This window comes from Salvelinus alpinus, chromosome 5 (assembly GCF_045679555.1).
Source record: "Salvelinus alpinus chromosome 5, SLU_Salpinus.1, whole genome shotgun sequence".
Taxonomy (NCBI): domain Eukaryota; kingdom Metazoa; phylum Chordata; class Actinopteri; order Salmoniformes; family Salmonidae; genus Salvelinus; species Salvelinus alpinus.
Window position 1 is genome coordinate 98,504,184 of NC_092090.1, and position 25,039 is coordinate 98,529,222.

The 25,039-nt window shown below is 46.9% G+C and overlaps 1 protein-coding gene across 3 annotated transcripts; it reads right to left on the reverse strand.

Annotated features, from left to right (window-relative positions):
- Nucleotides 1–458: 458 nt before the first annotated feature.
- LOC139577328 (E3 ubiquitin-protein ligase KCMF1-like) lies at nucleotides 459–25,034 on the reverse strand. Of its 3 annotated transcripts, none has more exons than XM_071404358.1 (8): nucleotides 24,864–25,034; nucleotides 20,097–20,264; nucleotides 11,387–11,526; nucleotides 7,005–7,106; nucleotides 5,487–5,661; nucleotides 2,744–2,832; nucleotides 2,263–2,474; nucleotides 459–2,115 (listed from the first exon to the last, which is right to left on the reverse strand). In XM_071404358.1, exons 2-8 carry the CDS (start codon nucleotides 20,125–20,127, stop codon nucleotides 1,827–1,829), a joined length of 1,038 nt encoding a protein of 345 aa, XP_071260459.1. In that variant the 5' UTR covers nucleotides 20,128–20,264; nucleotides 24,864–25,034; the 3' UTR covers nucleotides 459–1,826. The 3 variants fall into 3 exon arrangements, with proteins under 3 accessions (XP_071260459.1, XP_071260457.1, XP_071260458.1); XM_071404356.1 differs by lacking the exon at nucleotides 24,864–25,034 and adding an exon at nucleotides 22,045–22,200; XM_071404357.1 differs by lacking the exon at nucleotides 24,864–25,034 and adding an exon at nucleotides 21,989–22,180.
- Nucleotides 25,035–25,039: the final 5 nt, after the last annotated feature.

Here is a 25,039-nt window from a genome sequence, read left to right on the forward strand (position 1 = left end):
TTAAATTAATAAAAAATGATTTGAACATGTCGCAGCCCCCCCCCCCCCCACGGTCTTATACGTTCAGACTGCTCTTTATAGCTAGACACCATATAGAAACCTACAACTAACAGACTCCCCTCATAGGTATGCTGGCACTTTCAGTGTGAGGGATGAAAATTGTCAACCAATACCTACTGTATGGTTAGTTTCAACCCAGGCCTAGTTCTCCTGTCATTCGTTCTAGTGTGGTCGTTCAGCAGACGCTCTTATCCAGAGAGACTTACAGGAGCAATTAGGGTATAAGTGCCTTACTCAAGAGCACAGACAGATTTTCTCTCTCACCTAGTCAGCTCAGGGATTCGAACCAGCGACCTTCCGGTTACTGGCCCAACGCTCTTACCTGCTGCAAAATAGATCCTCTATTCTACAGAATAGTGACTGGGATGTCGCATTTAGGAGTCTCTAGACAGCGATGGTGTAGTTCATTTTACATCCAAAACTATTTTATTGTCCTCGTCCAAGTTGAACAGTTTACCCTGTCTTCTAGCATTTTCCAAAAAACACCAAAAACATGTAATCATACATTGCATTTGTTAAAAGGTAGCATTGGAGGCAAACAAGAGGTCTTCTTGCCCAGAGAAACCATACAGGATTCTCTCCAGTCACTCTGTCTGTTTAGCATCTCTGCAATAGAGGAATACCGTCAGTCAGGGGAGGGGGGAGGGGGGAGAACTATGTAAACTGGCAGGAGAGAACGGTGTCATAAAGTACTGATCTAGGATCAGCAACCTCCCCCATGTCTGTCCATATAAAATCAACCATTGTGATGTAAAAGCTAAAAGTGATTCTATAGCAAACACTCCCTACTTTCAGACGTGCCTTTTAGGGAAAAAAACACTCCTTTTTATACCAGTCTTGTGGTCCTTCTGTAGTGTTATGCATACTGTATGAAGCTTCTCTCTGTATATGCAACTCAAACTGAGCCGCAGGTCAGTTGGCATAAAGCAAAAGGTCACATGGCACCGTAAGTGATGTTATACGTGGTAGGAACTAAACCATTCAAATCAACAGTCTCTGAGGAGAGAATGATTTGTGTAGAACTAAAAACAAAAACACCCCCTTATAATTGACAGAGCAGGTTAGGAAGACCGAACACACGTGTTATCCTATAGGACCAAAGACATCGCTATGATGATAACTGACAGCAGTTTAATATGGAACAGTGGCTGTAGCTGAGAAGAGGGCACACAGTGGACAATCTGGACGTGCCAACGTTTGTTGTGGCAAACCATCAAAGTAGGTTTTCATAAATATCCAGGAACACAGAGGCGTGGGCGGAGAGAATCTGGGAAGACGTCCCCTATCCCTTAAAACCCATTGGAGGGTCTTCCGGCCTTCTTATCCAATGGGTTTTGAGGAGACGAGGAGTATGCAATTGAGATCTTCCCACTGTCTGTCTGTCTGTCCTCTGTGTGTCTGTGGACTACTTTATGATAATAAATGATCAAGCTGCTACCTACCCATCTATCTGACCTACGTTCACCTGCTGGGGGCAAGCAGTCAAACACGGCTTCATGTGGAGTTGATTATCCGCTTTCTTTCATAAACATTTATATAGATGTATTATAAAAATTGTTCTATTTCCTCTTGCTCACAACACTCGCTCTCTCACGTTCACATTCTGTGTCCTGTCATGTACACATCATAATAGAATGTGGTGGGGGGGGTGACATGAGATGACAGTCCCCCCCACTCAGAAAAAGAAAACAAGCTGAAGTATTTTCTTTCTCCGTTGGCGGTTGGACATGTAACGGCAACGGTGGTTTTAAACTTTGTAGTGGTGGCTACGGCAACGCCGGAGGACGCTGCTCATTCTTCAGTTCTCGGAGGTTGAGGTTCTCCAGCGCCACGTCTAAGGTCATGACCCCCACGCAGCCCATATCTTCGAAGGCAGCGAAGGCATCCGAGCCTCGCGTCACGGCATCGTGGTAGTCGCGGAGATCGTCGTCTTCGCTGTGGTCGGGATCGGCCAGCAGGGTGGAGAGGAGGAGCTCCGTGACGAAGAGAGAGCGGTCCGCCCACTGACCCTCACATAGCTGGCGCTCCGCCTCCGACAACCTCGGCTCACTCAGTCTGGGGGAGGGAGGGGGGGAGGGAGGGAGGGAGGGACAAATGGAGCTCTATTACAAAAACAATCCATCACCCACATGTAACAGGCAGACAAGCCTCTCGCTCAAGAGAATAACTAGTATAAATGAAGTGTAGCAGACAGTTGCCAACCTGTTGAGAAGGAACTGGGAGGTGCTCCTCTGCGTGTTGGGCTCCTGCTGCTCCGGGTTGGGACTAAGGTTGTTGAAGGAGTTGGAGCCAGGGTTGGCGTTGTGATTCCCCGTGTGGTTGGAGGTTCGGCTGCCGCGCTGAGAGGTGCCCCGGGCCGTCTCCAACTGCTGTCTGGTAGCCTGGGTCTGCTGCCAATCCACCTGGAGCTGCATCTACAGGACGAGGAGATGAGGATGAAGAAGACAAGTGGGAGGAGGAGAAGATGAAGGAGGAAGAGAGGGACAGAGGGAGGAGGAAGTGAGGAACAAGAAGTCGTAGAAGACAATGAAGAGTTAAAGTGCTTCACTCAAGGGCATAAATGGCAGAAGAATGGCATAATTGCATCATAGATTCTAGGCTACTGATACCAACAACCGGAGGGCTCTGGGATTCTCCGTCGGAGCTGGGATTCGAACTGTCGACCCTCCTCTGGACTACAAACCTGGAGCTGCTGTAGCTGTGAGGCTGAAGGACCTGAACTCAGCTGGCTGCCCGCCGACCTACGCACCCCCGACAACTGGGACAGCAGCTCTGCGAGGCGTGGGGAAGAGGGGGTGAAATAAAAATGTCATTTATGTCTGTCCATGTGGCAGTCTCTGGGCCAGTGCCAGCCATTAAAAAACAGCAGTGGCAACTCCCTAGTCCTTGCCGATGAGCATACCCATAACATGATGCAGCCACCGCCATTCTTGAAAATATGAAGAGTGGTATTCAGTGATGTGTTGTGTTTGCCCCAAACATTGGTATTCAGGACAGTTATTTTCTCTGCCAAAATGTTTTGCAGTTTTACTTAAGTGCGTTATTGCAAACAGGCTACATGTGTTGGAATATTTGTATTCTGTACAGGCCTCCCTTTCACACAGTCATTTAGGTTAGTATTGTGGAGTAACTATGATGTTGCTCCACCCTTAGGAAAAAAACTATCACAGCCATTAAACTCTGTTTTAAAGTTACCGTTGGCATCACGGTGAAATCCCAGAGCAGTTTCCTTCCTCTCCGGCAACTGAGTTAGGAAGGACGCCTGTATATTTGTAGTGACTGGGTGTATTGATACACCAACCAAAGTGTAATTAATAACTTCACCATGCTCAAAGGGATATTCAATGTTTGTTTTCCATCTATCAATAGGTGCCCTTCTTCTTTGCGAGGCATTGGGGAACCCTGGTCTTTGTGGTTGAATGTTTGAAATTCACTACTTGACAGAGACCTTCCAAATAATTGTATGTGTGGTACAGAGATGAGGTAGTCATAAAAAAATAAATCATGTTAACTTATTGCACAGTGAGTCCATGCAACATTGTTAAATTGTTAAGCAAATGTTTACTCCTGAACTTTAGGCTTGCCATAAAAGGAATTGAATACTTGACTCAAAACATTTCAGTTTTTCACTTGTAAAAATAATAATAATCTAAAATCATAATTCCACTTTGACAGTATGGTGTATTGTGGGTAGACCAGTGATTCAATCAATTTTAAATTATGTCTAATGTGACAAAATGTGGAAAAAGTTAAAGGGGTGTGAATACATTGTAAATACACTGCTCAAAAAAATAAAGGGAACACTTAAACAACACAATGTAACTCCAAGTCAATCACACTTCTGTGAAATCAAACTGTCCACTTAGGAAGCAACACTGATTGACAATACATTTCACATGCTGTTGTGCAAATGGAATAGACAAAAGGTGGAAATTATAGGCAATTAGCAAGACACCCCCAAAAAAGGAGTGATTCTGCAGGTGGTGACCACAGACAACTTCTCAGTTCCTATGCTTCCTGGCTGATGTTTTGGTCACTTTTGAATGCTGGCGGTGCTCTCACTCTAGTGGTAGCATGAGACGGAGCCTACAACCCACACAAGTGGCTCAGGTAGTGCAGTTCATCCAGGATGGCACATCAATGCGAGCTGTGGCAAAAAGGTTTGCTGTGTCTGTCAGCGTAGTGTCCAGAGCATGGAGGCGCTACCAGGAGACAGGCCAGTACATCAGGAGACGTGGAGGAGGCCGTAGGAGGGCAACAACCCAGCAGCAGGACCGCTACCTCCGCCTTTGTGCAAGGAGGTGCACTGCCAGAGCCCTGCAAAATGACCTCCAGCAGGCCACAAATGTGCATGTGTCTGCTCAAACGGTCAGAAACAGACTCCATGAGGGTGGTATGAGGGCCCGACGTCCACAGGTGGGGGTTGTGCTTACAGCCCAGCACCGTGCAGGACGTTTGGCATTTGCCAGAGAACACCAAGATTGGCAAATTCGCCACTGGCGCCCTGTGCTCTTCACAGATGAAAGCAGGTTCACACTGAGCACATGAGCACATGTGACAGACGTGACAGAGTCTGGAGACGCCGTGGAGAATGTTCTGCTGCCTGCAACATCCTCCAGCATGACCGGTTTGGCGGTGGGTCAGTCATGGTGTGGGGTGGCATTTCTTTGTGGGGCCGCACAGCCCTCCATGTGCTCGCCAGAGGTAGCCTGACTGCCATTAGGTACTGAGATGAGATCCTCAGACCCCTTGTGAGACCATATGCTGACACATGCACATTTGTGGCCTGCTGGAGGTCATTTTGCAGGGCTCTGGCAGTGCACCTCCTTGCACAAAGGCGGAGGTAGCGGTCCTGCTGCTGGGTTGTTGCCCTCCTACGGCCTCCTCCACGTCTCCTGATGTACTGGCCTGTCTCCTGGTAGCGCCTCCATGCTCTGGACACTACGCTGACAGACACAGCAAACCTTCTTGCCACAGCTCGCATTGATGTGCCATCCTGGATGAACTGCACTACCTGAGCCACTTGTGTGGGTTGTAGACTCCGTCTCATGCTACCACTAGAGTGAGAGCACCGCCAGCATTCAAAAGTGACCAAAACATCAGCCAGGAAGCATAGGAATTGAGAAGTGGTCTGTGGTCACCACCTGCAGAATCACTCCTTTTTTGGGGGTGTCTTGCTAATTGCCTATAATTTCCACCTTTTGTCTATTCCATTTGCACAACAGCATGTGAAATTTATTGTCTATCAGTGTTGCTTCCTAAGTGGACAGTTTGATTTCATAGAAGTGTGATTGACTTGGAGTTACATTGTGTTGTTTAAGTGTTCCCTTTATTTTTTTGAGCAGTGTATATTTAGTAGAACAGAATTTAGTAGAACAGTATTAGGCTGCGTCATCTCCAAACCAGCCCCCGTCCCCCAGCCCTACCTCCTATAGGATCCATGGCCTCCCTGTTGGAGCTCTGTGTAGAGGTCTGTGTGGTAGAGCTCCCCCCGGAGGTTGACGAGGTGAAGTGCATGTTGGATCGACGGGCCCTCTGCCCCCCCAGACCCCGACCCGGGTGGATCATCCGACGCACGTGCCGCACCCCGCTCGACTCATCGTGGAGCAACACAGTCAAGGAACATCATGGACATGTCATGAATATACACAGAATAAAAACATGTAAATAAAAAGATCCCAGAAATGTTCCATACGCACAAAAAGCTTCTCAAATTATTGTGCCCAGATTTATTTACATAAGTATGTATGCATTTCTCCTTTGCCAAGATAATCCATCTGACAGGTGTGGCATATCAAGAAGCTGATTAAATAGCATGATCATTACACAGGTGCACCTTGTGCTGGGGACAATAAAAAGGCCACTAAAATGTGCAGTTATGTCACACAACACAATGCCACAGCGTGCAATTGGCATGATGACTACAAGAATGTCCACCAGAGCTGTTGCCAGAGAATTGAATGTTCATTTCTCTACCATAGGCTGCCTCCAATATCGTTTTGTTTAGAGAATTTGACAATAGGTCCAACATGCCTCACAACCACAGACCTGGAGTCGTGTGGGCGAGTGGATTGCTGATGTCAATGTTGTAAACAGAGTGCCCCATTGTGGCGATGCCGTTATTGCATGGGCAGGCATAAGCTACTGACAAACAATTGCATTTTATCGATGGCAATTTGAATGCACAGAGATGAGGCCCATTTTTTTTTGTTGTAAGGTGTCCGTGAGCAACACATGCATATGTTTATTCCCAGTCATGTGAAATCCATAGATTAGTGCCTAATGTATTATTTCAATTGACTGATTTCCTTATGAACTGTAATTCGGTAAAATCTTTGAAATTGTTGCATTTATATTTTTGTTTAGTATATACACACACACACACCTTCCCAATGACTACAGTTCAGTTGTGGTTTGCTGGTCGCCATCCTCTCTGTCATATTACATTTTTTGAAGTGTGAGGGCGGGAGTCGGGACGCGAGAATCAACCAATTCTTAGTGGCTAGCTAGCCCTATTGACTTACTATGGGGTTGTGATCTACACATGTCAGTGGGTATTATAGGCAGGTAAACATGTCAAAATGAAACACCATGTATTTATTAACGTATCAAGAGAATATTAATTAATTATTAATATTTTAGGCAGGCGAGATATGAGATGTGAATAGGCAAAGTGAGTTTATTTTCTCTCTTCAGCCCGAACAATGTTCACCACTGATTTTAGAGACATTTTGCATTGTGTTTTGTGGTTACATATTTATGTCCATGCTTTTCATTGAAGTTTGCGTCGATGCATGCTTTGAAAATGTTTACAAGCGGAGTACGCATCCAAGAAAGGCCTCCATTTTTGCATACTTTGATTCGGACTCATTCTCCGACTGATTCATGCTCCTCGGAAGAACGGTAGTATGCATATTGAGAAAGACCCTGAGAGTAAAGGATATCAAGTCTCTGGGTGCTCTGTGTTCAAGTGTGAGATGAGCAGCAAAGTCGTCTGTCACGTGATTAGGATCTCCGCCAGGCAGCACAACACATATGGGACAGATCTGGAGAGGGAGAGAGAGAACCAAGGGTTGGAACCAAAAATGATTTTCCAATCGTTCGTCCTGTTCCACTGTTCTGACCAGCAAAATAAATGTTCTGAACCCGAAAATAAACATTTATATAATTCCTTTTCTAAAACATTTTTTAAAACATTTACCTCGACATTAAAATGATCTACCAATCAGTGCAGACAGAGCAGCTTGCTATGGAGTGGGCAAGCGGTTTACATGCATTGGACAGACAAGTGTAGGGCGCTAGATGCAAATGAATTTACCATTTCTACCAATCTGTGCGCCAGTCATGGTTTTCGTATGCCCATTTTTCGTGGAACAGTTTCATTTAATTTATAATAATGCCTTCGTATTTCAAAATCATTGTCATGTGGTGTGAATCATAATTCTATCCAAATTAAAATGATACAAACCTAAAAATGTACTTCTATTTCCAAACTACATAAAGCCAACAAATAAAGTCCCGTGTGGCTCAGTTGGTAGAGCATGGCGCTTGCAACGCCAGGGTTGTGGGTTCATTCCCCACGGGGGGACCAGGATGAATATGTATGAACTTTCCAATTTGTAAGTCGCTCTGGATAAGAGCGTCTGCTAAATGACTTAAATGTAAATGTAAATGTAAAAAAACATTGCAGCCTGCTGGTAAAAATAAATATCCTATAAAATCACATTGGCTACACATGGCCTGTCTGCAACGAACTTGCAACATTGTATCAACTATCAACTTGTGCCAGCTGGAGCTTGCATTAGCAAACTTGCAACATTGTATCAACTATCAACTTGTGCCAGCTGGAGCTTGCATTAGCAAACTTGCAACATTGTATCAACTTGTGCCAGCTGGAGCTTGCATTAGCAAACTTGCAACATTGTATCAACTTGTGCCAGCTGGAGCTTGCATTAGCAAACTTGCAACATTGTATCAACTTGTGCCAGCTGGAGCTTGCATAAGCAAACTTGCAACATTGTATCAACTTGTGCCAGCTGGAGCTTGCATAAGCAAACTTGCAACATTGTATCAAATATTGTGGGCCCTCAGTTTCCTGAGCCAGTAAGGTCAAAACATACACAGCTGTAGGTTATTTAACACAAGGCTAATCGCTCATCAGGTATACCCATTTTAATTATGTTTCCACTCGATCAGAACATGGCATTTATATGCCAGGTAGCGTATAGGTCTACTTCTATGTGTAATCAGGTCCTTACTCAACATTGTCTTGTTTGGAGAGCACCTGTCAATGACTGAATTGACAAAACTCGTAAATAGAATGAAATAAACCACAACTTGTTTTTCCACTAGTGTGTCATAGGTTGTGGGCTCTGCAAACATCATTAGAACAGTAAAAGATTAGAATAATAATATATTGAATGCATTAACATATTAGCATAACTAAAACAAATCAAGTTTATTTTATATAGCCCTTCGTACATCAGCTAATATCTCGAAGTGCTGTACAGAAACCCAGCCTAAACCCCCAAACAGCAAGCAATGCAGGTGTAGAAGCACGGTGGCTAGGAAAAACTCCCTAGAAAGGCCAAAACCTAGGAAGAAACCTAGAGAGGAACCAGGCTATGAGGGGTGGCCAGTCCTCTTCTGGCTGTAACAAACATTGTACATTAGAAATGATAGGAATTAATGGCAAATGCTACTACTGGTGATACATGGGCAATTGATAGACTAACATCCAAGGCAAACAATTCACACAATGAAGTTATGAAACAATGAAAGTACACAAAATGGCAGGAGAGAGGACATTCTGGAGAGACGTATGTTTTAGTCACACTCCCCTTAGACGGTGCCATCCACAAGGCCTCCGCAATGGATTAGTTCACTGTGAATCAGACAGGTGTCTCGTGTGAGAAAAAAATATTATATATATATACAGTGGGGAGAACAAGTATTTGATACACTGACAATTTTGCAGGTTTTCCTACTTACAAAGCATGTAGAGGTCTGTAATTTTTATCATAGGTACACTTCAACTGTGAGAGACGGAATCTAAAACAAAAATCCAGAAAATCACATTGTATGATTTTTAAGTAATTAATTTGCATTTTATTGCATGACATAAGTATTTGATACATCAGAAAAGCAGAACTTAATATTTGGTACAGAAACCTTTGTTTGCAATTACAGAGATCATACGTTTCCTGTAGTTCTTGACCAGGTTTGCACACACTGCAGCAGGGATTTTGGCCCACTCCTCCATACAGACCTTCTCCAGATCCTTCAGGTTTCGGGGCTGTCGCTGGGAAATACGGACTTTCAGCTCCCTCCAAAGATATTCTATTGGGTTCAGGTCTGGAGACTGGCTAGGCCACTCCAAGACCTTGAGATGCTTCTTACAGAGCCACTCCTTAGTTGCCCTGGCTGTGTGTTTCGGGTCGTTGTCTTGCTGGAAGACCCAGCCACGACCCATCTTCAATGCTCTTACTGAGGGAAGGAGGTTGTTGGCCAAGATCTCGCGATACATGGCCCCATCCATCCTCCCCTCAATACGGTGCAGTCGTCCTGTCCCCTTTGCAGAAAAGCATCCCCAAAGAATGATGTTTCCACCTCCATGCTTCACGGTTGGGATGGTGTTCTTGGGGTTGTACTCATCCTTCTTCTTCCTCCAAACACGGCGAGTGGAGTTTAGACCAAAAAGCTCTATTTTTGTCTCATCAGACCACATGACCTTCTCCCATTCCTCCTCTGGATCATCCAGATGGTCATTGGCAAACTTCAGACGGGCCTGGACATGCGCTGGCTTGAGCAGGGGGACCTTGCGTGCGCTGCAGGATTTTAATCCATGACGGCGTAGTGTGTTACTAATGGTTTTCTTTGAGACTGTGGTCCCAGCTCTCTTCAGGTCATTGACCAGGTCCTGCCGTGTAGTTCTGGGCTGATCCCTCACCTTCCTCATGATCATTGATGCCCCACGAGGTGAGATCTTGCATGGAGCCCCAGACCGAGGGTGATTGACCGTCAACTTCAACTTCTTCCATTTTCTAATAATTGCGCCAACAGTTGTTGCCTTCTCACCAAGCTGCTTGCCTATTGTCCTGTAGCCCATCCCAGCCTTGTGCAGGTCTACAATTTTATCCCTGATGTCCTTACACGGCTCTCTGGTCTTGGCCATTGTGGAGAGGTTGGAGTCTGTTTGATTGAGTGTGTGGACAGGTGTCTTTTATACAGGTAACGAGTTCAAACAGGTGCAGTTAATACAGGTAATGAGTGGAGAACAGGAGGGCTTCTTAAAGAAAAACTAACAGGTCTGTGAGAGCCGGAATTCTTACTGGTTGGTAGGTGATCAAATACTTATGTCATGCAATAAAATGCAAATAATTTCCTTAAAAATCATACAATGTGATTTTCTGGATTTTTGTTTTAGATTCCGTCTCTCACAGTTGAAGTGTACCTATGATAAAAATTACAGACCTCTACATGCTTTGTAAGTAGGAAAACCTGCAAAATCGGCAGTGTATCAAATACTTGTTCTCCCCACTGTATATATATAAACAAACTCAGCAAAAAAAGAAATGTCCTCTCACTGTCAACTGCATTTATTTTCAGCAAACTTAACATATGTAAATATTTGTATGAACATAAGATTCAACAACTGAGACATAAACTGAACAAGTTCCACAGACATGTGACTAACAGAAATGCAATATGTGTCCCTGAACAATGGGGGCGGGGGACGGGGGCAAGCTGTTGAGCGTGAAAAACCCAGCAGCGTTGCAGTTCTTGACACAAACCAGTGCGCCTGGCACCTACTACCATAATCAAATGTATTGATAAAGCCCATTTTACATCAAATCAAATGTATTGATAAAGCCCTTCTTACATCAGCTGATATCTCAAAGTGCTGTACAGAAACCCAGCCTAAAACCACAAACAGCAAGCAATGCAGATGTAGAAGCACGGTGGCTAGGAAAAACTCCCTAGAAAGGCCAGAACCTAGGAAGAAACCTAGAGAGGAACCAGGCTATGAGGGGTGGCCAGTCCTCTTCTGGCTGTGCCGGGTGGAGATTATAACAGAACATGGCCAAGATGTTCAAGCGTTCATAGATGACCAGCAGGGTCAAATAATAAATCACATAGGTCGTTCAAAGGCATTTCAATATTTTGTCTTACAATCCACATCTCAATTATCTCCAACCTTTAAAATCTTTTAACCCGTCTCCTCCCCTTCATCTACACTGATAGAAGTGGATTTATCAAACAGACATCAATAAAACGGATCATAACTTTTAACTGAGCCAGTGTTCCTAATGTTTTGTCCACTCACCACCTCTGAGGAGGTCTCTGTGTGCTCTGCACCAACGTGCTCCTGTAGAGAAGTCACCGTGTAGCCCATCCTGCCACAGTAGGGACAGGTGAAAGCCTGGGGCTGCTCCACCGAGAAGGACTCTCCCCCGTAATACAGGTCTGGAAGGGAAGAGCACGGGGTAATGGTTAGACAGTACAGAAACAGCAGAGGTTAGTGAGGAGGAGACAGGGTTAGGGAGTAGGAGACAGAGGTTAGGGAGTATGGAACAGCAGAGGTTAGGGAGTAGGAGACAGGGTTAGTCAGTAGGGAACAGCAGAGGTTAGGGAGTAGGAGACAGGGTTAGACAGTAGGGAACAGCAGAGGTTAGGGAGGAGGAGACAGTAGGGAACAGCAGAGGTTAGGGAGTAGGAGACAGGGTTAGACAGTATGGAACAGCAGAGGTTAGGGAGTAGGAGACAGGGTTAGACAGTATGGAACAGCAGAGGTTAGGGAGGAGGAGACAGGGTTAGACAGTAGAGGTTAGGGAGGAGGAGACAGGGTTAGACAGTAGGGAACAGCAGAGGTTAGGGAGGAGGAGACAGGGTTAGACAGTAGGGAACAGCAGAGGTTAGGGAGGAGGAGACAGGGTTAGACAGTAGGGAACAGCAGAGGTTAGGGAGGAGGAGACAGGGTTAGACAGTAGGGAACAGCAGAGGTTAGGGAGTAGGAGACAGGGTTAGACAGTAGGGAACAGCAGAGGTTAGGGAGGAGGAGACAGGGTTAGACAGTAGGGAACAGCAGAGGTTAGGGACTAAGAGACAGGGTTAGACAGTAGGGAACAGCAGAGGATAGGGAGTAGGAGACAGTAGGGAACAGCAGAGGTTAGGGAGTAGGAGACAGGGTTAGACAGTATGGAACAGCAGAGGTTTGGGAGTAGGAGACATGGTTAGACAGTAGGGAACAGCAGAGGTTAGGGAGTAGGAGACATGGTTAGACAGTATGGAACAGCAGAGGTTAGGGAGTAGGAGACATGGTTAGACAGTATGGAACAGCAGAGGTTTGGGAGTAGGAGACATGGTTAGACAGTAGGGAACAGCAGAGGTTAGGGAGGAGGAGACAGGGTTAGACAGTAGGGAACAGCAGAGGATAGGGAGTAGGAGACAGTAGGGAACAGCAGAGGTTAGGGAGTAGGAGACAGGGTTAGACAGTAGGGAACAGCAGAGGTTAGGGAGGAGGAGACAGTAGGGAACAGCAGAGGTTAGGGAGTAGGAGACAGGGTTAGACAGTATGGAACAGCAGAGGTTAGGGAGTAGGAGACAGGGTTAGACAGTAGGGAACAGCAGAGGATAGGGAGTAGGAGACAGTAGGGAACAGCAGAGGTTAGGGAGTAGGAGACAGGGTTAGACAGTATGGAACAGCAGAGGTTAGGGAGGAGGAGACAGGGTTAGACAGTAGGGAACAGCAGAGGTTAGGGAGGAGGAGACAGGGTTAGACAGTAGGGAACAGCAGAGGTTAGGGAGGAGGAGACAGGGTTAGACAGTAGGGAACAGCAGAGGTTAGGGAGTAGGAGACAGGGTTAGACAGTAGGGAACAGCAGAGGTTAGGGAGGAGGTTAGACAGTATGGAACAGCAGAGGTTAGGGAGGAGGAGACAGGGTTAGACAGTAGGGAACAGCAGAGGTTAGGGACTAGGAGACAGGGTTAGACAGTAGGGAACAGCAGAGGATAGGGAGTAGGAGACAGTAGGGAACAGCAGAGGTTAGGGAGTAGGAGACAGGGTTAGACAGTATGGAACAGCAGAGGTTTGGGAGTAGGAGACATGGTTAGACAGTAGGGAACAGCAGAGGTTAGGGAGTAGGAGACAGTAGGGAACAGCAGAGGTTAGGGAGTAGGAGACAGGGTTAGACAGTATGGAACAGCAGAGGTTAGGGAGGAGGAGACAGGGTTAGACAGTATGGAACAGCAGAGGTTTGGGAGTAGGAGACAGGGTTAGACAGTAGGGAACAGCAGAGGTTAGGGAGTAGGAGACATGGTTAGACAGTATGGAACAGCAGAGGTTAGGGAGTAGGAGACATGGTTAGACAGTATGGAACAGCAGAGGTTTGGGAGTAGGAGACATGGTTAGACAGTATAGAACAGCAGAGGTTAGGGAGTAGGAGACAGTAGGGAACAGCAGAGGTTAGGGAGTAGGAGACAGGGTTAGACAGTATGGAACAACAGAGGTTAGGGAGGAGGAGACAGGGTTAGACAGTAGGGAACAGCAGAGGATAGGGAGTAGGAGACAGGGTTAGACAGTAGGGAACAGCAGATGTTAGGGAGGAGGAGACAGGGTTAGACAGTAGAGGTTAGGGAGGAGGAGACAGGGTTAGACAGTAGGGAACAGCAGAGGTTATGGAGTAGGAGACAGGGTTAGACAGTAGAGGATAGGGAGTAGGAGACAGGGTTAGACAGTAGGGAACAGCAGAGGTTAGGGAGGAGGAGACAGGGTTAGACAGTATGGAACAGCAGAGGTTAGGGAGGAGGAGACAGGGTTAGACAGTAGGGAACAGCAGAGGTTAGGGAGTAGGAGACAGGGTTAGACAGTAGGGAACAGCAGAGGTTAGGGAGTAGGAGACAGGGTTAGACAGTAGGGAACAGCAGAGGTTAGGGAGTAGGAGACAGGGTTAGACAGTAGGGAACAGCAGAGGTTAGGGAGTAGGAGACAGGGTTAGACAGTAGGGAACAGCAGAGGTTAGGGAGTAGGAGACAGGGTTAGACAGTAGGGAACAGCAGAGGTTAGGGAGTAGGAGACAGGGTTAGACAGTAGGGAACAGCAGGGGTTAGGGAGGAGACAGGGTTAGACAGTATAGAACAGCAAAGGTTAGGGAGTAGGAGACATGGTTAGACAGTAGGGAACAGCAGAGGTTTGGGACTAGGAGACAGGGTTAGACAGTATAGAACAGCAGAGGTTAGGGACTAGGAGACATGGTTAGACAGTATAGAACAGCAGAGGTTTGGGAGTAGGAGACAGGGTTAGACAGTAGGGAACAGCAGAGGTTTGGGAGTAGGAGACAGGGTTAGACAGTATAGAACAGCAGAGGTTAGGGATGAGGAGACAGGGTTAGACAGTAGGGAACAGCAGAGGTTAGGGAGTAGGAGACAGGGTTAGACAGTATAGAACAGCAGAGGTTTGGGAGTAGGAGACAGTAGGGAACAGCAGAGGTTAGGGAGGAGGAGACAGGGTTAGACAGTAGGGAACAGCAGAGGTTAGGGAGGAGGAGACAGGGTTAGACAGTAGGGAACAGCAGAGGTTAGGGAGGAGGAGACAGGGTTAGACAGTAGGGAACAGCAGAGGTTTGGGAGTAGGAGACAGGGTTAGACAGTAGGGAACAGCAGAGGTTAGGGAGGATGAGACAGGGTTAGACAGTAGGGAACAGCAGAGGTTTGGGAGTAGGAGACAGTAGGGAACAGCAGAGGTTAGGGAGTAGGAGACAGTATAGAACAGCAGAGGTTAGGGAGTAGGAGACAGTATAGAACAGCAGAGGTTAGGGAGTAGGAGACAGGGTTAGACAGTAGGGAACAGCAGAGGTTAGGGAGGAGACAGGGTTAGACAGTAGGGAACAGCAGAGGTTAGGGAGTAGGAGACAGGGTTAGACAGTAGGGAACAGCAGAGGTTTGGGAGTAGGAGACAGGGTTAGACAGTAGGGAACAGCAGAGGTTAGGGACTAGGAGACAGGGTTAGACAGTATAGAACAGCAGAGGTTAGGGACTAGGAGACAGGGTTAGACAGTAGGGAACAGCAGAGGATAGGGAGTAGGAGACAGGGTTAGACAGTATAGAACAGCAGAGGTTAGGGACTAGGAGACAGGGTTAGACAGTATAGAACAGCAGAGGTTAGGGACTAGGAGACAGGGTTAGACAGTAGGGAACAGCAGAGGATAGGGAGTAGGAGACAGGGTTAGACAGTATAGAACAGCAGAGGTTAGGGACTAGGAGACAGGGTTAGACAGTAGGGAACAGCAGAGGATAGGGAGTAGGAGACAGTAGGGAACAGCAGAGGTTAGGGACTAGGAGACAGGGTTAGACAGTAGGGAACAGCAGAGGATAGGGAGTAGGAGACAGTAGGGAACAGCAGAGGTTAGGGAGTAGGAGACAGGGTTAGACAGTATGGAACAGCAGAGGTTAGGGAGGAGGAGACAGGGTTAGACAGTAGGGAACAGCAGAGGTTAGGGAGGAGGTTAGACAGTAGGGAACAGCAGAGGTTAGGGAGGAGGAGACAGGGTTAGACAGTAGGGAACAGCAGAGGTTATGGAGTAGGAGACAGGGTTAGACAGTAGGGAACAGCAGAGGTTAGGGAGGAGGAGACAGGGTTAGACAGTAGGGAACAGCAGAGGTTAGGGAGTAGGAGACAGGGTTAGACAGTAGGGAACAGCAGAGGTTAGGGAGTAGGAGACAGGGTTAGACAGTATGGAACAGCAGAGGTTAGGGAGGAGGAGACAGGGTTAGACAGTAGAGGTTAGGGAGGAGGAGACAGGGTTAGACAGTAGGGAACAGCAGAGGTTAGGGAGGAGGAGACAGGGTTAGACAGTAGGGAACAGCAGAGGTTAGGGAGGAGGAGACAAGGTTAGGGAGGAGGAGACAGGGTTAGGGAGGAGGAGACAGGGTTAGACAGTAGGGAACAGCAGAGGTTAGGGAGGAGGAGACAGGGTTAGACAGTAGGGAACAGCAGAGGTTAGGGAGTAGGAGACAGGGTTAGACAGTAGGGAACAGCAGAGGTTAGGGAGGAGGAGACAGGGTTAGACAGTAGGGAACAGCAGAGGTTAGGGACTAGGAGACAGGGTTAGACAGTAGGGAACAGCAGAGGATAGGGAGTAGGAGACAGTAGGGAACAGCAGAGGTTAGGGAGTAGGAGACAGGGTTAGACAGTATGGAACAGCAGAGGTTTGGGAGTAGGAGACATGGTTAGACAGTAGGGAACAGCAGAGGTTAGGGAGTAGGAGACATGGTTAGACAGTATGGAACAGCAGAGGTTTGGGAGTAGGAGACATGGTTAGACAGTAGGGAACAGCAGAGGTTAGGGAGGAGGAGACAGGGTTAGACAGTAGGGAACAGCAGAGGATAGGGAGTAGGAGACAGTAGGGAACAGCAGAGGTTAGGGAGTAGGAGACAGGGTTAGACAGTAGGGAACAGCAGAGGTTAGGGAGGAGGAGACAGGGTTAGACAGTAGGGAACAGCAGAGGTTAGGGAGTAGGAGACAGGGTTAGACAGTATGGAACAGCAGAGGTTAGGGAGTAGGAGACAGGGTTAGACAGTAGGGAACAGCAGAGGATAGGGAGTAGGAGACAGTAGGGAACAGCAGAGGTTAGGGAGTAGGAGACAGGGTTAGACAGTATGGAACAGCAGAGGTTAGGGAGGAGGAGACAGGGTTAGACAGTAGGGAACAGCAGAGGTTAGGGAGGAGGAGACAGGGTTAGACAGTAGGGAACAGCAGAGGTTAGGGAGTAGGAGACAGGGTTAGACAGTAGGGAACAGCAGAGGTTAGGGAGTAGGAGACAGGGTTAGACAGTAGGGAACAGCAGAGGTTAGGGAGTAGGAGACAGGGTTAGACAGTAGGGAACAGCAGAGGTTAGGGACTAGGAGACAGGGTTAGACAGTAGGGAACAGCAGAGGATAGGGAGTAGGAGACAGTAGGTAGAACAGCAGAGGTTAGGGACGGTAGGAGACAGGGTTAGACAGTATGGGAACAGCAGAGGTTATGGGAGTAGGAGACAGGGTTAGACAGTAGGGAACAGCAGAGGTTAGGGAGTAGGAGACAGTAGGGAACAGCAGAGGTTAGGGAGGAGGTAGGAGGACAGGGTTAGACAGTAGGGAACAGCAGAGGTTAGGGAGGAGGAGACAGGGTTAGACAGTATGGAACAGCAGAGGTTAGGGAGGAGGAGACAGGGTTAGACAGTATGGAACAGCAGAGGTTAGGGAGTAGGAGACATGGTTAGACAGTATGGAACAGCAGAGGTTAGGGAGTAGGAGACATGGTTAGACAGTATGGAACAGCAGAGGTTTGGGAGTAGGAGACATGGTTAGACAGTATAGAACAGCAGAGGTTAGGGAGTAGGAGACAGTAGGGAACAGCAGAGGTTAGGGAGTAGGAGACAGGGTTAGACAGTATGGAACAACAGAGGTTAGGGAGGAGGAGACAGGGTTAGACAGTAGGGAACAGCAGAGGATAGGGAGGAGGAGACAGGGTTAGACAGTAGGGAACAGCAGAGGTTAGGGAGGAGGAGACAGGGTTAGACAGTAGAGGTTAGGGAGGAGGAGACAGGGTTAGACAGTAGGGAACAGCAGATGTTAGGGAGGAGGAGACAGGGTTAGACAGTAGAGGTTAGGGAGGAGGAGACAGGGTTAGACAGTAGGGAACAGCAGAGGTTAGGGAGGAGGAGACAGGGTTAGACAGTAGGGAACAGCAGAGGTTAGGGAGGAGGAGACAGGGTTAGACAGTAGGGAACAGCAGAGGTTAGGGAGGAGGAGACAGGGTTAGACAGTAGGGAACAGCAGAGGTTAGGGAGTAGGAGACAGGGTTAGACAGTAGGGAACAGCAGAGGTTAGGGAGTAGGAGACAGGGTTAGACAGTAGGGAACAGCAGAGGTTAGGGAGTAGGAGACAGGGTTAGACAGTAGGGAACAGCAGAGGTTAGGGAGTAGGAGACAGGGTTAGACAGTAGGGAACAGCAGAGGTTAGGGAGTAGGAGACAGGGTTAGACAGTAGGGAACAGCAGGGGTTAGGGAGGAGACAGGGTTAGACAGTATAGAACAGCAAAGGTTAGGGAGTAGGAGACATGGTTAGACAGTAGGGAACAGCAGAGGTTTGGGAGTAGGAGACAGGGTTAGACAGTATAGAACAGCAGAGGTTAGGGACTAGGAGACATGGTTAGACAGTATAGAACAGCAGAGGTTTGGGAGTAGGAGACAGGGTTAGACAGTAGGGAACAGCAGAGGTTTGGGAGTAGGAGACAGGGTTAGACAGTATAGAACAGCAGAGGTTAGGGAGGAGGAGACAGGGTTAGACAGTAGGGAACAGCAGAGGTTAGGGAGTAGGAGACAGGGTTAGACAGTATAGAACAGCAGAGGTTTGGGAGTAGGAGACAGTAGGGAACAGCAGAGGTTAGGGAGGAGGAGACAGGGTTAGACAGTAGGGAACAGCAGAGGTTAGGGAGGAGGAGACAGGGTTAGACAGTAGGGAACAGCAGAGGTTAGGGAGGAGGAGACAGGGTTAGACAGTAGGGAACAGCAGAGGTTTGGGAGTAGGAGACAGGGTTAGACAGTAGGGAACAGCAGAGGTTAGGGAGGATGAGACAGGGTTAGACAGTAGGGAACAGCAGAGGTTTGGGAGTAGGAGACAGTAGGGAACAGCAGAGGTTAGGGAGTAGGAGACAGTATAGAACAGCAGAGGTTAGGGAGTAGGAGACAGGGTTAGACAGTAGGGAACAGCAGAGGTTTGGGAGTAGGAGACAGTATAGAACAGCAGAGGTTAGGGAGGAGACAGGGTTAGACAGTAGGGAACAGCAGAGGTTAGGGAGGAGACAGGGTTAGACAGTAGGGAACAGCAGAGGTTAGGGAGTAGGAGACAGGGTTAGACAGTAGGGAACAGCAGAGGTTTGGGAGTAGGAGACAGGGTTAGACAGTAGGGAACAGCAGAGGTTAGGGACTAGGAGACAGGGTTAGACAGTATAGAACAGCAGAGGTTAGGGACTAGGAGACAGGGTTAGACAGTAGGGAACAGCAGAGGATAGGGAGTAGGAGACAGGGTTAGACAGTATAGAACAGCAGAGGTTAGGGACTAGGAGACAGGGTTAGACAGTATAGAACAGCAGAGGTTAGGGACTAGGAGACAGGGTTAGACAGTAGGGAACAGCAGAGGATAGGGAGTAGGAGACAGGGTTAGACAGTATAGAACAGCAGAGGTTAGGGACTAGGAGACAGGGTTAGACAGTAGGGAACAGCAGAGGTTAGGGACTAGGAGACAGGGTTAGACAGTAGGGAACAGCAGAGGATAGGGAGTAGGAGACAGTAGGGAACAGCAGAGGTTAGGGAGTAGGAGACAGGGTTAGACAGTATGGAACAGCAGAGGTTAGGGAGGAGGAGACAGGGTTAGACAGTAGGGAACAGCAGAGGTTAGGGAGGAGGTTAGACAGTAGGGAACAGCAGAGGTTAGGGAGGAGGAGACAGGGTTAGACAGTAGGGAACAGCAGAGGTTATGGAGTAGGAGACAGGGTTAGACAGTAGAGGTTAGGGAGGAGGAGACAGGGTTAGACAGTAGGGAACAGCAGAGGTTAGGGAGGAGGAGACAGGGTTAGACAGTAGGGAACAGCAGAGGTTAGGGAGTAGAAGACAGGGTTAGACAGTAGGGAACAGCAGAGGTTAGGGAGGAGGAGACAGGGTTAGGGAGGAGGAGACAGGGTTAGGGAGGAGGAGACAGGGTTAGGGAGGAGGAGACAGGGTTAGGGAGGAGGAGACAGATCTCTGGAAGGACAGTGAATCAGTGCAGGCAGAATCAACTCTATCTGACGTAAGATAATCAGTTCTCGGGTTTGTAGTTGTGGTGTTTTGTCATTTGGTGAAAGTGGGTCTGCTTGTGGTGTATGGTTGTATTAGCTATGTACGTACTGACGTCCACCCTGGTTAGTATGCAGTACAGTGTGATTTGTGGCATGTAGTGGTGATGCGCGTGTAGTTTGTGTGTCTGTGGTTTATATGCAAGTGTGTGTGTGTACTCACCGAAGTCGACCCTGGTTAGTATGCACTGCATGGCGTGCTCTGCCGTGTGTCTGGTGGTGGTAGCTCCGCCCTCGTAGCACGAGGCACACAGGTCGTAGTCGTAGCAAATTAAACACTTGTACCGCTGCCCCCGAAAGTTACCTTTCAAACACGCGTCGCAGCTCACACCTGGGGAAGGACACAACAGAAACAGGACCGAGTGAAACCCAACACCACACAGACAGGGTATTGGTCAAACCCACCACCACCACACAGGCAGGGTATTGGTCAAACCCACCACCACCACACAGGCAGGGTATTGGTCAAACCCACCACCACACAGGCAGGGTATTGGTCAAACCCACCACCACACAGACAGGGTATTGGTCAAACCCACCATCCACATGCACAGACAGACAGCAAGCCTACATGTTGCATAATTAGCCATCATGATATACAACCAACATATTGACCTAACACACTCAACCTAACCTACTACACAGACACATAAGTTTCACACTTCCGGGGTACACATGAGTAATCAAAAGCCAACATTGCTACAATGCCAGTGCAGGACTGATGGCCGTCGTTATGAAAGACTAGTGTGACTACTATACCCAGCTAGCTATGTGAACTTTCAACTTTGACAGCAGGCAATTGATTGACTACGAAAGTCTTGCTAAAAACCAGCCATCCTTAGCGGCGTTGGTATAAAGCGGATGTTTCTGGTTTTTCAGGGATACAGTATTTTCAACCTAACTTGTCAGGCGTCTTTCGACTTCAGGTTAAAAGCTAGCTAACTTGCACAGCGAGCCAACATTCCCGAACAGCCTGGGAAATCCAACGTTTAATTTAGATTTCACCGCTTGTTTCTAGACTAAAGCATGATCGGTATAAACAACCGTGAATTGTAAATAATTTAAAAAAAAATATGTACCCCTCAAAACAAGCAGGGTCCCGCACCCCCCAACGAAACATTGTACACCCTTGGTTGGGGACCCTTGCTCCAGGTAATAGACATTTGAACTGCACAACCAGCACTTTGAAAAGTTTTGTAATTATACTTTTCTGGACATTGTGCATCTCATTCCTACATGCAAAAAAAACCCGGTAAAGTATGTTAAAAAAAACATTTGATTCAACATTATGGCTTGTAAAGGTCGTGAGAGTTGAACTTTCCTAATCGACTCTCTCAATTATGCCCGACGTTGAATCCAACGTCAGATCTCCAGGCTATGCCAAATAACGTTACAGCTTGTCAACAATACTGTACCTAACTAGCAGAGGTCAGAACTGAGCCGGCAAGGTTGTTCATTATCTGATTTTAGAAACCAATCAAATAATTTGACTTGTACATTACGCTGGTAGATTCTTTTTTACATGCTAAAAATTGAGCTAGCTAACTATACTGTTGAAGACATTACAGGCCCTCGTTCATGGCTAATTTGATGACAGTGCATTCACAACCTGTGAGTATAACGTTGGCAAGATAGAAGGGAAAGTGAAACAGAGCAAGTTAACCTTGACAAAGTGTCGAAATACATTTCAATTTGTAATTGGTTTTTAAAGCCGTACCTACGCCTAATAAACTAGCTAACGTCAGGTTTTAAAGTGGTTGTTAGCTAGCTAACTTAGCAAGTCAACTAACGCTAACTAGTTTTAAGTTACTGTAGTAGCTAGCGTAGCTGGCTGCTACCGTGCGAACTAACGTTAGCTAGCTATAGTAACTAATTTAACTCTCGAAAATATGAGCTGCTTTCTTGGGCAGTGTCCTTGCGGGTAACTACAAGTATTTATTTGTTGGAAAGCTGTTTAGCTAGCTACAGAAGCTCGGGGGCTGGATAAAGTGGTCAAGTGTAAGGGGTCCGCCATCATGCAGTACAAAACACATGAACACCCTCCATGTAACTAACCGGCAGCTATCGCAACCGCTTCGCCCCGGTCTCTTTGTCCCGAGTTGACTTCTTACCTTCATGACGGGACATCCTATGGACACTAACACAGGCCCATACACGGACTCACTGTAGCTTGAACCAGCAACCTAGCTGTCCCCGACCTCTTCCCTCATGAAGGATCCGGTCTGGCACAGCGCCTTCTCCGCCCGCCACATGTGTGTTGTGAGAAACAATAGTGGAATTGGCGATTCGCCTTCCAAATAAAAGTCCCACATTGAAACTGACGCAAACAGATGAAAATAGTGGAATCATGCCGCAATTGGACTAGATAATGCTAAACAAGGTTGGAATGTTGTTATATAAATTCAACAAAAATATAAAATAATCCGTTCATTTGACCCACACACAAAAAAATATTTTAATCACACTATGGCTATATGTACTTCAGAATTGCATTGGGGGCAGACTTATATTGCAACGTACACAGCCTTACCTATGGATTTTGGGTCCATGAAATGGGGTATCAGCCTACTCTGGGACACCCACAGAACACAACTTTGACAGGTTTTCACAAATATTAGCATTGTAGCTCTTATTATGGAACTTTAACTGTGGGAAATCAACTTCCCAGTCAGTCTATAGTGTGTATTGAACATTCATATTGAATTCCAGAGCCTTGCCTATGGATCTTGGGTCCATGAAATGGGGTAATGACATTAGCAGATTACAATTATTTAGAGTTTACACAAATATCAACGTTGTAATATCTCTTATTGCAGGACTTTTAACTGTGGTGTAACAGTATAACTTTAGTTCGTCCCCTCGCGCAAACCAGGGACCCTCTGCACACACCAACAACAGTCAACCACGAAGCATCGTTACCCATCGCTCCACAAACGCCACGGCCCTTGCAGAGCAAGGGGGAACCACTACTTCAAGGTCTCAGAGCAAGTGACGTCACCGATTGAAAGGCTATTAGCGCGCACCACCGCTAACTAGCTAGCCATTTCACATCCGTTATAGTGGCAAGTCACCTAACTATTCAGGTTATTGTGCTAATTGAACATTCGTATTGCGACGTACAGCCTTGGGTACAACCAGAAAATACTGAATAAATATACATTTAATTTCAAACACTCTTTGGGTTTTCTAGTCCCTTTTCATTAGACCTGCAGGTGAAGGCGATTCCAGCCACAGTGACAGAGAAGATACTGACCTGTAGCACCACCTGCCTTCTGAGTGACAACCCCAACCCCACCTACATCTGGTACAAGAACAGACAACGTCTAGATCAGTGTTTCCCAAACTCAGTCATGCCCCCCCCTCAGACAGCTGATTCAAATAACCAACTCATCAACTGTTGATTATTTGAATCAGCTGTGTAGTGCTAGGGGCAAAAACCCAAACATGTACCCAGGGGGGGCCCCAGGACCGAGTTTGGGAAACTTGTCTAGATGCTCCCACTTCCAGCCAGTACTCTGTCAAGAATGACCATTCCGACAGCTACTCCTGTGATTTAAAAAGCCATGAGAATCTCCATGCTCCTACCGTGTGTGAGTCTGGATTGAACTTTAGTACTGTCATTATTGTTTCGTCGCGACCCGCGTGGTAACGGTCGCGACCCGCGTGGTAACGTTGAGTATTGACCAATGTGGGTGCTCTTTCCATCACTAACATCATGATTTGACCCCCAAAAAAATCCCCCTCAGAGTTCCCAGTTGTCTTGAAAGCATATAGTAGTGCGTTTCTATGTGTCTATGAAAATGTTAGATATAGTAGTGTGTAAAGAGTTAATTAATTGTGTCTTCTTTCAGAGTGTGAGAGACTCCCCAGTGACACAGCCTCTCAGAGACCCTCAGCCATTCAATTATGAGAACTGTAGAGAACCACCACAAAACCTGGACTGAAGAGAGAACCACCACAGAACCTGGACTGAAGAGAGAACCACCACAGAACCTGGGCTGATCAGAAGTACCACAAATCCTGGACTAGGGCGATATGGCCAAAAAATATAATGGTTTTTGACAGTATTTTTGTAATGAACACGAGGGGAGACAGAGCTGGTTTCAAGTGCAGGTCACAGCAGGTGTTTATTGCAAAGGACCACAGGAAGAGGCAGGTAGCTGGGTCCACACAGAAGGTTCTACACAGGGGGTCCCAAAGGGCAAGAGTACAGGCAGGGAAAAGGCTAGTAACGTAGTCCGGGAGATCAGGCAATAGGTAGATAACAGGAAATCCAATAGGCTAAAGTACAGGCAGGGAATAGGCAAAAGGTGTCATTAGTGAAGCAGGCCAAAACTATCATACACGGTAGGAGTCAATCTCAGGAAAACCAGCATACCTGAAAGACGTGTCACAAAACAAACAATACGTCACAATGACGGGGTACAAAGAACTGAACTAAATAGTGTGTGATAATGACATACAGGTGTGTGAACAGGTGACCAGAATTCAGGTGATTGGGATCTGGAGAGTGCGCTGCGTTCAGGGGATCTTGGTGTTTGAGGGTTTGAGTTGGAAGCAGACTTTGCAATTTTATGTTTTTGATTAATAGAGGTTCTAAATGTTCTTTATGAGTAGTGATCCCAGGGTGGTAACACATTCTAAATTATTTCAATGGGTCTTTCTCCATTCTGATTGAATAGTATAACACAACTTCACTCATTTGAGGTAATTTCCACACTGGGCTGCACAATATGGGCAGACAATCTGTCTTATTTTTAAATGTTGCAATAACGGTTTGACTTGTGATTCAGAGGAAAACACTTTGGTGAACTGTTGGAATCAAGGATGTGTAATCAATGACTATTCTAATTCTATAGATAGAATATCATAATTTATATTTATTTTTTATTTAACTAGGCAAGTCAGTTAAGAACAAATTCTTACTTACAATGACGTCCTACCCCGGCCAAACCTTAACCCGGACGACACTGGGCCAATCGTGCGTGACAGTAACCCCCCAGTCAGAGCATGTGTTGAGTTCCACATATTTATTTAAAGTGAAACCTCTTCAACAAAACAAATAACAAGCAACAAACCGTGACTACGTGGTGTAACAAGCACAAA

What these genes read in the sequence shown, in the direction of transcription:
- LOC139577328 (XM_071404356.1), bottom strand. An exon ending in ACAGAGCACCCAGAGACTTG is followed by an intron (nt 5,662 to 7,004) that starts ATATCCTTTACT and finishes GTGTTGCTCCAC; the next exon opens with GATGAGTCGAGCGGGGTGCG. An exon ending in TCCCAGTTCCTTCTCAACAG is followed by an intron (nt 2,116 to 2,262) that starts GTTGGCAACTGT and finishes TCCCTCCCCCAG; the next exon opens with ACTGAGTGAGCCGAGGTTGT.